The sequence below is a fragment of the Podarcis liolepis genome (assembly GCF_965112155.1).
Source record: "Podarcis liolepis genome assembly, chromosome: 15".
NCBI lineage: Eukaryota > Metazoa > Chordata > Lepidosauria > Squamata > Lacertidae > Podarcis > Podarcis liolepis.
The window spans coordinates 31,108,268-31,124,425 of NC_139566.1; the positions used below are offsets into that span (position 1 = coordinate 31,108,268).

The following is a 16,158-nucleotide window of genomic DNA, read 5'->3' on the forward strand; positions in this document are numbered from 1 at the left end:
TAGGTGGGGCGTCCGGTTTGCTAGGGTGTTTGGGTTTTTTTTTAGCAAAGAGAAGCATGGTGTTAGCGGAGGCAGCGTAGCACAGTTCCTGCTTCGGAGCAGCTGCTTGGCTTGCAGAAGGGACCGGCTTCAATCCGCGACATCTCCCTGTTTGTGAACCCTGGGGAGCTGCTGCCAGTCCGTGTAGACAATACGGAGCTAGGCAGAGCGGTAGGTCTGACTTAGGAACACAGGGAAGGGCCTGATTGCGAAGTCTGCTGCTGCTGCTACCGGAGCTTTAAGAACCCGCCTACTATTTAAGGTGGCGCTGCGATTTCTGCAGGGTGAGCAGAAACTACGGAGAAAGTTGCATTTGTTTTGGTTTTTAAAAAATCAGACTCGCTTTTATTTATGAATTAAATTTAACACTTCCATTCTCCGGGTGGTACTTGTGGTCAGACTCATTACCTGCCTTTCACGTGCCCCCCACCCCGTGCTTGGACCCAGTGAGTCCCGTGTTGGGATGTTTCTCTTTAATGGTGTTTGCCAGCAAAACGTTCTTCGATAACTTTGCATTGTCAATTTCCCAGAACGCTCAGTTAGCCTTAATGAAGTACAGAGCGTTTAGGGAAGTTTTTTATGTATTTTTAATCTTCGTTGGAAGCTGCCCAGAGTGGCTGGGGAAACTCAGCCAGATGGGCGGGGTACAAATAAATAATAATAATAATAATATCCTCCTCTGTTGAGCTAATTAAAGGTAAAGGTACCCCTGCCCGTACGGGCCACGAACCGCCGACCTTTCGATCGGCAAGCCCTAGGCGCTGAGGCTTTTACCCACAGCGCCACCTGCGTCCCTTGTTGAGCTAATTACATACCCATTAATTCCACTCCACTCTCTCAGGTTTCCTACTTCTGCACGTAAGAAGGGATTCATTTTATAGGGAAGACCCACAGCTCAGTGATAGCGATGGGCTTTCCTGGAATCTCTCATTAGGGTCAGAGGGATAAAGGCTTTCCCCCAAACCTACCAAGATTGCAGAAAGTAAGGGCCCATCAGGATAGGCAGGTTTGGGCTACATCAGGGAGTCAAGATGCAATCCAACAGGATCTGGAAGGTACAAGCGTCCATCTCCGGCGCCACCTACTGGTAGCCTCCTTGCCTTCTGCCCTACCAGTAATGGGCAACTGCCACCACAGCCCACTTCCTTAATAGTAGTGTCTGTTCAGCACCCCAGTGTTCAAGGAACACAATGAGGTTAAAGGGGCACTGGATGAATTTTGATTACAAGTGGCTATTAAATTTATGCTGGTTCACAGCACTTCAATTAAGGTATGCTCCTTCATGAGATAGGAAACTCACAATTAACAAAACAAACTCTAGAACCGTGGTGTGGTGTTGCAGCTCTCCTTAAAAAAAAGGAAGCTTAATTCTTTTATTTCAATTTATTAAAACTTGTGGGAATGACGGTATTTCTAAAACAAGTGTTTTCTTTGGTATGATGCACACACATGCCGAGGCAGGAAGAGAGAGGTTAAATGGCTCACTGGCTATGGTGCTTGCTTTCTGCAGTTTTTAAAAGGACCTGTAATTATGGTGCTGGAGGAGACTCTTGAGAGTCCCATGGACTGTAAGAAGATCAAACCTATCCATTCTTAAGAAAATCAGCCCTGAGTGCTCACTGGAAGGACAGATCCTGAAGCTGAGACTCCAATACTTTGGCCACCTCATGAGAAGACTCCCTGGAAAAGACCCTGATGTTGGGAAAGATGGAGGGCACAAGGAGAAGGGGACGACAGAGGACGAGATGGTTGGATAGTGTTCTTGAAGCTACCAGCTTGAGTTTGACCAAACTGCGGGAGGCATTGGAAGACAGGAGTGCCTGGCATGCTCTGGTCCAGGGGGTCACAAAGAGTTGGAGAAGACTAAACAACAATTATTGTACTTGTTTTAGTTCTGCTATACAATCATGGCACTTTGATTCCTAACGCGGACACCAATTAAAATGCAGCCTTACAGTTTAGGGAAATGAACCTCAGATGTGCTGTGCCCATGCAAGGATAAACCCACCACTAATTCCCATCTTGGCAGATGCAAGGAACTTGAAGCATCATTGCGGCCCCTTCTATTAACTTCTCGACAGTGAACCCCTCCTCCTTCCCATCAACCCTAATCTCTTTTATCTGTTGCTTTGGCAACTGCTGGCACAGTAGTGCGTTGCACAACCATCTCAAGTCCTATACAGTCATACCTTGGAAGTCGAACGGAATCCGTTCTGGAAGTCCATTTGACTCCCAAAAGATTCGGAAACCAAAGTACAGCTTCTGTTTGGCTGCAGGAAGCTCCTGTGGCCAATCAATCAAAAGCCATGGAAGCCCCGTCGGACGTTCGGCTTCCAAAATACGTTCAAAAACCGGAACACTCACTCCCGGGTTTGTGGCATTCAGGAGCCAAAACGTCCAAGTTCCAAGGGGTTCAGGATCCAAGGTACTATTGTAATGGGCCGGAGAGACCCTGTTGCTGATGTCACTGCTGGGTGCTGTCTGGTTAGCACTGACCTGTGACAGGCCTCTTCAGCCATAGTTCATCATTTCTGTATGGCCTTTCCTGGTGAGGTGGTCTTGCCCACCCCCTCTTAAGAGACAGGAAGAATTTAAAATCATTCAACATTCCTGTTCACCTGAACAACTGATATCTGAAACTGTTCTCAGCCACCTTGAAATTATTATTTTGTGAATATATGAACATTTACAAATGTTTTCAGATATTAATGCTTTTATTTATTTTGGTTTTGCTGCTTTTTTGTTTGCCAGCCTGGGCTCCTTGGGGAGGAAAAGTCAGGACCAAAGTTTAGTGACAACCAGTATGAAAATCCTACTGTGAGTGGCTATGTACAAGTCTCTTAAAAATAAATAAATCAGTTTTTCACTGGGGGATTTGTGTTTGGGTTTGAGTGTGTGTGTGTGTGTGTAACATTTCCCTATAACACTTGTTTTTACTTTTTAGTTCAATTGCTTTTTGCTTATTGTAAGCTCCACAAAAATCTCGTGCTAAGGGCCAGCATACACGTCATAAATAAATCAAGTTTCATTAAAGACAAAGCAAAACCCACAACAGCTTTGAACTTAGGAATCCTGTACACAGGACTATTGAATGCCTGCCTGCAGAAAGTTACTTGCCATTTTATTCAGTTTAGCAAGGTTTTAAAAAGGAAGAACGAACAGAGGCGGCATAGGAAAAGGGAAATCACATGTGGCTGGTTAGCCTTTTAACCATCCAGAAACTTCAAGCATTCAGCCGAGCTTAGTGTTATGAGCTTTCAAGGAGCTCTTGCTTATTATGGCAAAATAGGACCTTGCAAGAGCCCAAGATACTTTCAAGGGCAGCAAATGCCAACTGTTTTTGTGCTGTCCTAGACTCGGCCAGTATCTTTGCCACCACAAGGGAATGATATTTGGTAAAGGGAAGCCTTGTCTTTGGACTCCAAACTACATCAGAATTGGCACCCCTGTGCTTCATGGTTCCCAAATACGAATCAATGGGAAGTTTGGTTTTAGCCTTAGGTGACATGTTCTCTTTCGTGGGAGCAGGGAGAGCATTAAGAAAGCTACAGTGGGGAAAACAAGCACACTGAACAGTAAACACATCACTGCAAATTGAAGGCAGTTGCTAGATTTGACAGTAGGGCCGGGCGATACCTGGTCTTCAACATTGTGACGTATCAGCAGCTAAATATCGTTATATGCTGATATAATCAGAGTGTCTGGAATGTATCTTGGCTGCGTCACCCAGCCCTACTGAGGAAGCCCCCATACCGCTCAGGCTCACGTGAGCCAGAGGGGCTCCTTCTGTCCCCCCCCCCAAGCTGAGAGAGCCCCCATATTGTTCCTGCTTGCGTGAGCTGAAGGGGCAGAGGGCTTCCTCAAAGGCACAGGCAGGCAGGACAACACAGCCTGAAAAGGTGATTGCTGAGAATCTTCTCAGGCCATCCGTCTGCCTGCAGGCAATTTGTACTGCCAGCTCAAATTGTCTGAAACTGGTATCGTGATCCGACCCCATACTGGTTCCACACACTTTAGCAATATGCCGCACAGCTCTGACACTCATCGGTTTACTAGCACAGTGTTTGGGGCTCACGCTGCTTTTCACGATTGCATAAAAGCCGTTACACTTCCACAGCTATGGGAGCCAAAGCTCAGCCGATTCCAGTTTTGACTTGAAAACAACCACTTTAGTCCTAGAACACAGCCGAGGAAAAGAATTGTGGGCATTTACATGGTTGCTACAAGCACCTCCTTAGGCTGACACAGCACCTCCCCTCCAGCCCCCTTGTTTCAAACCACACAGTGGACACTGGTTTGATTTATGTTTATAATTGGATTTTCATAATATCCATGATTAGCACAAGAGTCATAGCCATAAATTATACATTATCTAGTTTTAAGTACATAAAATGTTAATGATATATGTCTCTGAAGAGTGGCACAAAGTAGTAACATCCCTGTTGGCATTCTCTATTGGGAAGAAGAAGAAAAGCGAGAGTAAGGTTGGTGGGCAGACCATCTGATCTCACAGAATTCCTGCACAGAGCCAGAAGAGGGGTGGGGTGGATGGGAATTGGAGCTGTTGCCGGCTCAGAAAGGTATCTCCAAATGCCCAGAGGGTTTTACAGCAGGAATTGGGAACTTGGGAGACCTCCAGATGTTGTGGACTTTCCAGCTCATCTCAGCCAGCATGGTGTGTGGTCAGGGATGATAGGAGGAGCAGCACACACCTCCTTTAGAGTTTCAGGTCAAATACAGCCAGCATAGCAGAAGACTCGCTTTCAAGGTGAGACTTGAAGTCACGCACCCCTGCTTCCTGGGGCTTCGAAACTCATTTCTTACCATAGCTGTCAACTTTTCCCTTTTCTTGCGAGGGATCCTATTCGGAATAAGGGAATTTCCCTTTAGAAAAGGGGAAAGTTGACAGCTATGTTTCTTACCAACACGGTCCTCTCTGCCGCACACATTTACAATACTTACGGCTGCCCAGGCAACACACTCTTTGACATTTTGCTTGTCAAGAAAAAAAAGTCACATAGCCAAGTTATGTTGCTGAAAATGTGTACCATTTGATGCCAAGGAGTATCATGCTATTACGTACTACAGGAACAAAAAATATGGGGAGTGTCTGCTCTGAGATATGATCCAATTTATTCTCCAAGGAAGGTTTTTTTTTTTAAAAAAAAAGAAAATAAAAACACAAAAAAATCCAGAAGGCATAGATGCTTTTTTTTTTTTTGCAACATTCTGTAAACTGTGTCACCTCTCCCCCCCTGTCGCCTCCAAATACACTTTTTATTTCCTTTTTTTTCCTGCACAGCGCTACAAACAAATGGGGAGAAGGTGTGTGTTACATACAATTTTCATATATCCCACCAGTTGGAAGGTTCGGCTTCATCTGTTACAGTACTTTTTAACACGTTAACAGCTTGGTGCCAGAGGACGCCCCGGCATGCACGTGGCTAGAGAGAGGACTCTGGAAGGAGAGAGGGGGGAAAGCAGCACTAAAACGCCCAAAACCACCACCAGAAATCCTCCTAGCCCCCAGAAGTTATTGCTGGGTTGTTGGTTTTAGTTGGGAGTGTTGCCTCCGCTTCGCACAGAGCCTTGAAATGTCGCTAACGGAAAACAAGATAAAAGGAGAGCGGGGAGAGCTGCCTTTTGAGGTTGAAATGTAACAGGACATAGCAATAAATAACACAGTGTCCTTTGGGTGTCTCTGAACCAAGGGGGGGGGTAGGGGGGGCTGAAAAAGGCATTCAAGCCAACACAGGGAGTCATCTGTGCCTTCTTGGAGAAAAAGTAAAAAAAAAAAAAAAGAGGGACGGGAAAATGATGATCCGAGACGGTTAAAGGTCTCGCAGCGCGAGTTACATATTGAAACCGTAAACTGGTGGCTGGGTGAATCCTGGCGCCGTGTAGCCATAGGGGAAGTTTGCCTGTGGAGGTACTGTGTTTGGGCCTGCCGTGAGCATCAGCTGCTGGCCTGGAAGAAAGACAAGGGGGGTCCGTTTAAGTCACTTGGAAGGTAAGGCCTTTTGCATACCCCAACCCACAGAACCCAACAAATCCCAGTTCAAAATGCAGGGGTGTGTTTGTCTGTTTTTTAAAAAGATTGAAACAGAAAAAGCAAAAGGTACATTTCCAGCTCTAACGTCACACAAAGCTGCCTTATACTATGTTAGACTATTTGCCCATCTTTATTTCTCTGTATATATATATAAATATTTATTAAATTTACATACTGACCTTCACCAGCAGATCACAGCGTGGTTTACAGGATTAAAAAACAACAACCTGTAAATACTGTCCTAATCTAACTGGAAGTAGCTCCAAGATCTCAGGTGAGGAGTCTTTCTCCAGAACTGACTCCTAAGCTGGCAAAGTCAAAAGGACTGAACCTGGGGTTTCTCCTGTGTGGTGTTGAGAGGCAGCGCGGTGCAATTGCTCGGATCCCGGACTATGATTGTGGAAGATGCAGGTTCGAATCCTTCCCCCCCCCCCCCAGCCATGAAACTGAGCGACCTGAGAAAACCTCTGCCTCCGATTTACTTTACAAGGATCAGAATGGGGAGGACGGGAATCTCCTTGGGAGAGGTAACAAATGTAATTGGTGGGTTTTACTCAGAGGAGACCCAGGTACCATATTTTCGTCCCATAGGATGCACCGGTCCATAGCACGCACCTAGGTGTTTTTTTTTGGGGGGGGGGAATAAAGGAATCCAAACCAGGTCGGGGAAGAGCGTGATGGCGGCGCTCCGCCTCCCCGCTGTCCCCCGAGCTTGTGGGGCTGCCCGATGTCTTCCCGAAGCGCGGGACGCTCTGCTTCAGCGCTCCCCGCGCTCTGTGCAGCAGGCTGCAGATGTCTTCCCAAAGCGCCGGGCGCTCTGCTTCCAGTGCGCCCCGCGCTCCGGGAAGCAGGCTGCGGATGTCTTCCTGAAGCCTGGAGAGCGAGCGGGGTTGGTGCGCACCGACCCCTCTTGCTCTCCAAGCTTCAGCGAAAGCCTGCATTCGCCCCATAGGACGCACACAGATTTCCCCTTCATTTTTGGAGGGGGGAAAGTGCATCCTATAGGGCGAAAAATACGGTAATGAACATGACTTATGTTAGGGCCGGTAATTTCAACAGGTCTACATTGCTGAATGCCCCCTAATGGTTCTACTGCTGAGCTAAGGCCCTTCCAGATTTAAAAGAAGGGCAGACAGACAAGGGACAGTTCTCGAAATTCCAGTGTAGCCGCATGTTTGAGCTGCCTGCCCCCCTTTTCATGAATGGGAAACAGCCAAGACTTCCTGAGAAATCCTTGAATGAACAGCTCCCATATGATATAAAAATATCTCAGGGGTTCTGTGTTTTTTTTATAGTAAATGCCTCCCCGCTCCTTCCCTGCGGTGAAGTAGTGACTGAGACAGGATTTTGTTTCAATTGTCTGGCACCTATTAGGTCCTGAAAAAGCTACATTAAGAGAATCTTTCAAAGTTCAAACCAAAAACCCCATACGATATACATTTGTACAGCCAAGAGTTTTAAACACGTTGCAGTTAGATCTGTTAGTCGTATTTCCCCAGCCTATGCTTATTAATTCTGCCACAGACCAGACACACATTTGTTAAAACTCTACTAAAAAACTACGCATGCCTCATGCATGGGAAAACTGAACTCCCATTGAAAACCATTCCCAGTAGAGAACTGACCTCGTCATCATGAACTTCCTTTAATGGAGGGACCTAGAATGCAATTGTCAATAAAGTCTACCTTTTGCCAAAATAAAGACTTTTTACACATTTCTGGAATAGAAGCACCCTTTTCTCCCTTAATGGGATTCTGTTTTTCCAGAAGATTTAATTTCAAAGAGTCTTGCCACCCACAGAAGGGAAGGTTTCCCCCTACCATAGTTCAGATATACCAAGAATACCCTTGCCCATCTAGAAACACTACACTTCTTGAAATGGCAAAACATTTTAACTAGAGAGGGTGTTTTCTACTGGAAAAAAAGGCCGAGAGCCAAATGTAGTGTAATATTCCATATCTATGGGACTTCGTTTGTACACCCGCACACTTTTCTACAACCATGCAATTTCTTCCAAGCTTTCAGGAGCAGGAGCTGCCTAGTTCAGCCTCCACTCGTGGATCATATAAATGAGAAATGATTTTAAAAGCATAGCTGTTCTATCCCAACACTGGTTCATAGTGTGTGTGTGTGTGTGTGTGTGTGTGTGTGTGTGTCCAATAAACCTCTTTGAAAAGCATCCAGAATCTGTAAAGGCTGCAATCCTAGAGAGAATTGCTAGGAAATAAGCCCTCTTCAAGTCAGTTTACTTCGGTAAACAAGCTGTGCTGCATAGCTGCTTCCAGGAGAGCTAGAGAAAACCTAACATAAACTAGATTTCTTCTGAAACACCGATATCTTGAATTCTATTGTGATGACGACATGGCAGTCACTGGCAGCAACAGATTTTTAGTTAGATCCTATGAAGAAATCTCAAGTTCTTCTAGTTCAGCATTAACACACGGAGGGTTTGTTAAGTACAAATACTTGGGATTTCTGGAAACGCTTCTCAGTTAAGGGCCTAACAAAAAGAAAGCAAGACTTCACCTACCAAATACTATTGGAGTGGGTTCAGTTACTTGTTCCTCTTCTTTCCTTAGGCTTTCAGAAGCATCAAGTTTATCCACCTAAGTTGTAAAGTGAAAGGAAACTCTCATGAAGGAACTTCTTAGCGCCCCAGTTCTGCGCCCCCCCCCAAGTGTTTCCTCCGTTCCAGCTTTCATTTAAAAATATTTATGTCTCAACGTGTCAGCGGATCTAGCACAACTATCTACTTTCAGAACTAAGTCCAGTTTCAGCATTTGCTCAACTGCCAGAGATCAGCTCTTTAATAGGATGGCCTGTGGCACAAGCAAAAATGCATGGTCAAGTTCACAGAACAATTAAGTCGCAGGGAGCTTCGGACTAGATTCACCTTTCGAAACACCCGTTACCTGCAAGAGCCGGTTCCCACATTCCATCAAGCAACAGGACCCAGAGCTAACCCAAAGAGCCCCTTCAATGGTCCCTTAGGACAAATTGGCAGAGCACTGAAAAAATAAAAAATCTGGAGGTGAAACGTGTTTCTCGTGCTGGGCATGAAGTTCACCAGAGGCAAGCTTAATCCTCACACCAATGGTGTCCCTGAGTGCATGTTGTTACTTCCTCCCACCCATAAGTCAATGGCTATGGCCTAAGACCCTCGTACCTACAGGACCGCCTCTCCTGGTATGTCCCACGGAGGACCTTACGGTCTTCCAACAAAAACATCTTGGAGGTCCCAGGCCACAGAGAGGTTAGGCTGGCTTCAACCAGAGCCAGGGCTTTTTCGGCTGTGGCTCCAATCTGGTGGAACCCTCTGTCACAAGAGACTAGGGCCCTGCAGGACTTGACATCTTCCTGCAGGGCCAGCAAGATAGAGCTGTTCCACCAGGCCTTTGGCCAAGGCACAGCCTGACCCTCTCCTTTGGTAATCCTCACAGAACTCTAGCCCAATGGTTGCCATTAATTTGATTTGAACTGATTTTATGAACTGATTTTAGAATGCTGTATTACTTTACTGTTGTTAGCCGCTCTGAGCCCGGCTTCAGCTGGGGAGGGCGGGATATAAATAAAATTTTATTATTATATTTATTATTCATTCCTGCTTTTCCCCAAAATGTGCTTTACTGGGATGGGGGCAACAATGTACCACTAGCACTGGGTGACCTAGTCATCAGACATGGAGGGATAAAGATAGAGAGACGTAGGCAGCACACTCAATGCATTGTTAAGCTTCTCCTCTTCCCCAAACCAACTTTTTCTTTTTTGGAGGGGGTGGGGGTGGGGCCAAAGAGCAGCACGGTCCCCTTCTTTGCCTGCATTCTGAACAGACTTCCCAGCTGGTCAAGGGGAAACGTGATACTTCAAAGGCTTCTTTGGCTTATGCAAACAAGAGGCAAGGCCAGATGTGACAAGCAAGTCCTCACCCCATGTTGTGTAGATGAGGACCTGGACATCTCTACTCATTGGAAGAAACTGTTCCTTACCTATAGAATCTGATGGGCATTTTACGGATATTGCGGTCTGGTTTTACTATCAACATACGGTTTCAGTGGCACAACCCCAAAGAAGGTAAAGGTAAAGGGACCCCTGACCATTAGGTCCAGTTGTGGCCGACTCTGGGGTTACTGCTCTCATCTCACTTTATTGACCAAGGGAGCCGGCGTACAGCTTCCAGGTCATGTGGCCAGCGTGACTAAGCCGCTTCTGGAGAACCAGAGCAGCACACAGAAACGCAGGAGTGGTACCTATTTATCTACTTGCACTTTGACGTGCTTTTGAACTGCTAGGTTGGCAGGAGCAGGGACCGAGCAACGGGAGCTCACCCCATCGCGGGGATTTGAACCACCGACCTTCTGATCGGCAAGTCCATTCAGAGCTGCCAGGCCAATTAGTGGGGTTTCTGCAAATACATTGCAAGCAACATTAACAGCTGCCATTACAATGAGGTTTCACTTTGCTTTGGATTGGAAGGCAAGTTCCTGGAAATTTAAAGTCATAGCAGAAGAGTCCGTTTAGGTTCAAGCTGTCATGTCAGCATGTCTCCTTAATGTACCACTGTAATGTCACCATCATTGCTTAGAGCAGCTTAAATATTGAAGTTTACTCAAGAGGAAGCATTTCCAAGACTGGAAGAGGGTTTGCTTTTTGCTAAGCCAGACAGCTGAAGAGCAGCTGCATTCTCTTGGATGTGAGCATAAACTCCTCACTCAGTCTAGTTCTGTCTTATCCAGGGACCAGGCTGCAGTTACATTTTTCAATCACAGTTAACTTCTGTAAGCGATTCCTATGTAAAAGGCAGGGTTGTAATACCAGTCGATAGGTTCCTGCCACTGTGTGAAGGCCAGAATGTCTTAGGATTCTTGCCGTTTCATGTCTTGTACACTTGGGCAGCATTCCTTTTAATTTTGTTGTATTGCAGAAGTTTTAATGGTGCACTTGGATTTCCCATTTTTGGATGAAGTTACCCACCCACCCCCCAAAAGGATACTTTTCTCTGGAAGGAACCCCAGTACTATTGCTAACATAATCGGTCCCATTAAGAGGAGAAATCTAAGCTCTCTTGGTTGCTGTTACATTCAAACACTATAAAAATATTCAAGCTAAAGGCAGGGGGAATTTATATCCTGGGTTTAACCCCAACAGCAATACTAACTTTTACTAAGCTAAACATTCGAGATTGCCTCATAAAAGCTGCCAGACACTGTTTACCTACTGGCTTGAAACTGAATAGGATATGTCCAGTTTCCTTAGCTGCTACAGTGGTACCTCGGGTTACATACGCTTCAGGTTACAGACACTTCAGGTTACAGACTCTGCTAACCCAGAAATAGTACCTCAGGTTAAGAACTTTGCTTCAGGGTGAGAACAGAAATCGTGCTCCGGCGGCGCGGCAGCAGCGGGAGGCCCAATTAGCTAAAGTGGTGCTTCAGGGTAAGAACAGTTTCAGGTTAAGAACGGATCTCCAGAACGAATTAAGTTCTTAACCAGAGGTACCACTGTACTTAGTTTTTGCATTTGCAGCAACTTTCCTCTTGGAAGCTACTATTAATGGCTTCATTCTGGCCTTGCAAGTGTGGAATCTGCCCACCCACTCACCAATCAACGATGGGTCTGTCAACAGAATAGTAATACAGTGGTGCCCCGCAAGACGAATGCCTCGCAAGACGGAAAACTCGCTAGACGAAAGAGTTTTCCGTTTTGGAGGCGCTTCGCAAAACGAATTTCCTATGGGCTTGCTTCGCAAGACGACAATGTCTTGCGAGTTCCTGCTGGTTTTTCCCCCCTTCCCCCCCTTTTCTAAGCCGCTAAGCCGCTTATCAGCTGATCCGATCAGCAGATAAGCCGCTAAAAGCCGCTAATAGCACTAATCCGTCAATGGGCTTGCTTCGCAAGACGAAAAAACCGCTAGACGAAGAGAATCACAGAACGGATTCTTTTCGTCTTGCGAGGCACCACTGTACCTTCACAGCAGAAGCTGCAGCACTCCTACTGGATGTTAAAGGCTGCTGGCCCAGGAATCTGATCATAAGTTCTCCTCCTCCTCCCCACACCCAGAGGTAGTCCCCGTCAGATCTGGGATGCATCTTCCACCTACAGCCTCTTGCATATCCACCTTTGTTATCTCCTGGGATATCAGTTTCTATCCCTACTATTTTTAAGGGTTTCAAAAGGTTGTTAATAGGAGGCATGTATTTTGGTACAGGGATGCACATCTTGCTGTTAGGTACACATGAGGGGAGTTAAAACAATTATTTACATTAAAAATGGGGAAATTCGTTCTCCAATTAATTACTACCTCCATGTACTAGATTAGTTCTTATTTTAAAAGCAGTCTTTTCATGCATGCTCTTTCTGGAAGACTGAATTATTTAGTAGACACTTGCCACTTGTAAAATCCAACCAGAGTTCAGCTTGACAAGAGGATGGCAGCGCTCATCAGATCTAAGACCCAGTTATATCCCAAGTGTAAAAAAGGGATTATTATTATTATTATTAGAACTTCATTTTACACACTTTGGCCCCCCAAGACTAGCTTGTTAGGGCCTTGCTAGGCCACCATGGGATGCCTCAACTACCTTGATATTGCATTAGATTTGGACATTTCAGATGCAAACTTTCCCAAATAATTGTAGGCACTGTAGGCAGATAAGCATCTTAAAGATGAAAATTTGGCTGCCGTGCCTAAAACAACTGAATTCTGACCTACTTTGCAGCTAGTGGGCACACAGCAAGCTAGGTCTGGTTGGATTTTTCCCAAGCTACTGTGGAAGAGATATTTACTATGGTATTAGTTAGACCAAAGCTAGATTATTCTGCTTTTCAGCAAAAGCTACAGTTAAGACTCCCAAATAGCCTTAGATACGTTTTAGGGACACAAATTTAAAAAGCCAATGTAAAACCAGAGCAACGGTCACCTTATTAAACAGACCATCAACCTGCAAGAAAATTCAGAGGGGAATACTTAAAATCAATAAGCCAGAAAATCAATTTCAAGAAAAAGCAAAGATCACACAAACATGGGCAGGGGAGTTTGCAGGGAGAAATAGGAAAGGAGACCCACACAGAAAAGAAGCATACTCAGCATTTAAACCTATGGGAAGCCAATATCTTACTTAACACAAAAGTGATAAGTTTATATACACGGAAAGCTTACTTAGCATTACAATACTTAATCCGCAATGCAGTTTCAGAGATGACCTATTAAAAGGGTTGTCTTGCACAAATCCAAAACCTACACTGTGCTTGCCATACATCAATAGGCTTGCACACTAAATTAACGAAAGTATCAGTAACTACAATGGGCTGATGTGGGGAAGGGCAAAGGGATAACCAGATTTTTGCTGCTGCTCTTTTGATCTTGCTTTATTCTAGCGGAAAATTATTATTATTTTAATATCCAGGTGCTTACAAAAAGGATGAGTATGTAAGTAGTCCCTTTGGACTGAAATACACGGCTATCAGTTACAGACCTCTAAGATCCAGGCAGCTTTCAGAATCCCACCCTGAGGCCTTTTTTACAGGCAGTCAAAAGAATAAAAAGGAAACAGCAGATCCATGCAGCTCACGGAGAGCAGCGTGTGAGCACATTTGTTTCCAAAACAATTCCAAGTAGTATTCCAAGTAGGGAAGAACATCTAAAAGAAAGTGTTTTAGTCAAGTGAGCTGGTAAAAGTGAAGTAGTCCAAATGTTTAAAAGTGAAAAAGAACAGAGATCAACTTCTTCACGAAAAAAAAAACTTAAATCTTAAGGTTTAGCGGCAATGGGAGCAGCCAGGAGAAGTTTGGGCTAGCGTGTCTGGCCATCTGTAGTGGGAGACTAAAAATAAAATAATAAAAAAGAGTACCGTATTTTTTGCTCTACAAGACTCACTTTTTCCCTCCTAAAAAGTAAGGGGAAATGTGTGTGCATCTTATGGAGCGAATGCAGGCTGCACAGCTATCCCAGAAGCAAGAACAGCAAGAGGGATTGCTGCTTTCACTGTGCAGTGATCCCTCTTGCTGTTCTGGCTTCTGAGATTCAGAATATTTTTTTTCTTGTTTTCCTCCTCCAAAAACTAGGTGCATCTTGTGGTCTGCTGCGTCTTATAGAGCGAAAAATACGGTAAATCTACTAACTAGGTGTTGGCAAGTTCCAGAAAATGTATGCGAAGAGCTAGTCCTTTTTGTAGTTCCCTTCATTTTTTCAGGCTGGATCTCAGGATTCCTGCAAGTCTCCACCCCACCATTCGCAATATGGCATTTAAAGCAATTCAGTAACGGAAACGTTTTGCCAGGTCATTTAAAGGCAAAATTTGAAGCATGTCACCCAGGACTCGAGATCAAAGCAACAAGCTTTTTTAGAGAAGCCACACTTACTTTGGTCAGGTACTCCCTCATCACCTGGATAAAATAAGGCATCGCAAAGTCCATAATGTTGTGCCTCCATGCCAGTTCAAGGACCACGTCCGGATGCAACAAGTCGTAACATGTGAAGAGAGAAGCTGCGAAACACTCTTTCTTGTCTTCTTCCAGAAACCACTGAAGCAGTTTCTCTGCCAGCTCAGCATCTTTGGATTCTGCAGCATACTGCATAGCATCCTACAGAACACCATGAAACTTATTTAGAGCCATGAAGTAACTACAGTGGTACCCCGCAAGACGAATGCCTCGCAAGACGGAAAACCCGCAAGACGAAAGGGTTTTCTGTTTTGGAGGCGCTTCGCAAGACGAATTTCCCTATGGGCTTGCTTCGCAAGACGAAAGCCCATAGGGAAATCTCCGGGGACCTGTTTTAAATTGCTGGCGGTCGGGAGCAAAGACTTTCGCCCACAGCCGGCCTTCAGAAGAGGTCCTGGACCTCTACTGAAGGCCGGCGGGGGGCAAAAGTCTTTGCTCCCCCCCGCCTGCCTTCCCGGGACAGCGGAGACTTCTCCGCTGCCCCGGGCGATCTTAAAATGCTGGCGGGCGGGAGCGAAGCGTTCGCTGCCGACCACCAGCATTTTAAAATCTCCCCGGGACAGCAGAGAAGTCTCCGCTGCCCCAGGCGATCTTAAAATGCTGGCGGGCGGGAGCGAAGCGTTCGCTGCCGACCCCCAGCATTTTAAAATCTCCCCGGGACAGCGGAGGCTTCGCTCCCGCCCGCCAGCATTTTAAAATCGCCCCGGGACAGCAGGGGCTTTTAAAATGCTGGCGGTCGGCAGCAAAGCCCTCCTGTCCCCGGAGCTTGCGGGGCGGGAGGTGGGAAGAAGGGCTTTTCTTCCTACCGCCAGCCTTCAGAACAGCCTTCTGAAGGCTGGCAGTGGGAAGAAAAGCCCTTGTTCCCCCCCCCCCCCAGCCTTCAGAAGAGGTCGGGGGACAGACTGTCCCCGGACCTGGTCTGAAGGCGGTTTCCCTAGGAACGCATTAATTGATTTTCAATGCATTCCTATGGGAAACCGTGCTTCGCAAGACGAAAAACTCGCAAGAAGAAAAAACTTGCGGAACGAATTAATTTCGTCTTGCGAGGCACCACTGTACGTCAGACTTCTCATGCATGATACTAGAGCAGGATGCATAAGCGCAAAAACAGGTGTAGGACTGCTTCATCTTCTGCAGGCTTTTACGATAAAAAATTGTTTAAAATTCCATCCCGCGTGCTCCCAGTACAGTGGTACCTCAGGTTACATATGCTTCAGGTTACAGACTCTGCTAACCCAGAAATAGTGCTTCAGGTTAAGAACTTTGCTTCAGGATAAGAACAGAAATCTGGCTCCGACGGCGTGGCAGCAGCAGGAGGCCCCATCAGCTAAAGTGGTGCTTCATGTTAAGAACAGTTTCAGGTTAAGAACGAACCTCTGGAACGAATTAAGTACTTAACCCGAGGTACCACTGTACATACAAGGAGGAACTAACAACGCAAAACGAAAACAGACCTTATATAAGCGATCTTTCTTGCAGAGCTCAACACTCTGCTTCCATCTGTTATTGCCTTTGTACAGGTAAGCAGCAATGCGTCTGAATTCAATCAACTCATGTTTCTCTAGACGCTGAGCCAGTGTAATGTTATCAAAGTTGTCGTAGGCATCAATGGATGCTCGCAAGCCCT

The 16,158-nt window shown here is 45.8% G+C and overlaps 2 protein-coding genes across 5 annotated transcripts in view; one reads left to right on the forward strand and one right to left on the reverse strand.

The window, feature by feature from the left end:
• LOC310695090 (uncharacterized protein) overlaps positions 1-11,728 on the forward strand; it is a 136,245-nt gene extending 124,517 nt beyond the window's left edge. The window contains exon 4 of the transcript XR_014519922.1: positions 11,434-11,728. The gene's annotated coding sequence lies outside the window, so the exon portion shown is untranslated. The remainder of the gene's footprint in view (positions 1-11,433) is intronic.
• The window catches only part of LOC310695073 (clathrin heavy chain 1-like), a 61,298-nt gene continuing 49,474 nt past the window's right edge, over positions 4,335-16,158 (reverse strand). The window contains exons 29-34 of one of the 4 annotated variants that reach the window (XM_083478991.1): positions 15,986-16,156; positions 14,451-14,672; positions 13,010-13,030; positions 8,623-8,698; positions 7,717-7,749; positions 4,335-6,007 (exon numbers count right to left, since the gene is read on the reverse strand). In XM_083478991.1, the coding sequence (XP_083335117.1) occupies positions 7,724-7,749; positions 8,623-8,698; positions 13,010-13,030; positions 14,451-14,672; positions 15,986-16,156 (516 nt within the window). In that variant the 3' untranslated portion in view covers positions 4,335-6,007; positions 7,717-7,723. The remainder of the gene's footprint in view (positions 6,008-7,716; positions 7,750-8,622; positions 8,699-13,009; positions 13,031-14,450; positions 14,673-15,985; positions 16,157-16,158) is intronic. The other 3 variants (XM_083478992.1, XM_083478989.1, XM_083478990.1) reach the window with 3 other exon arrangements.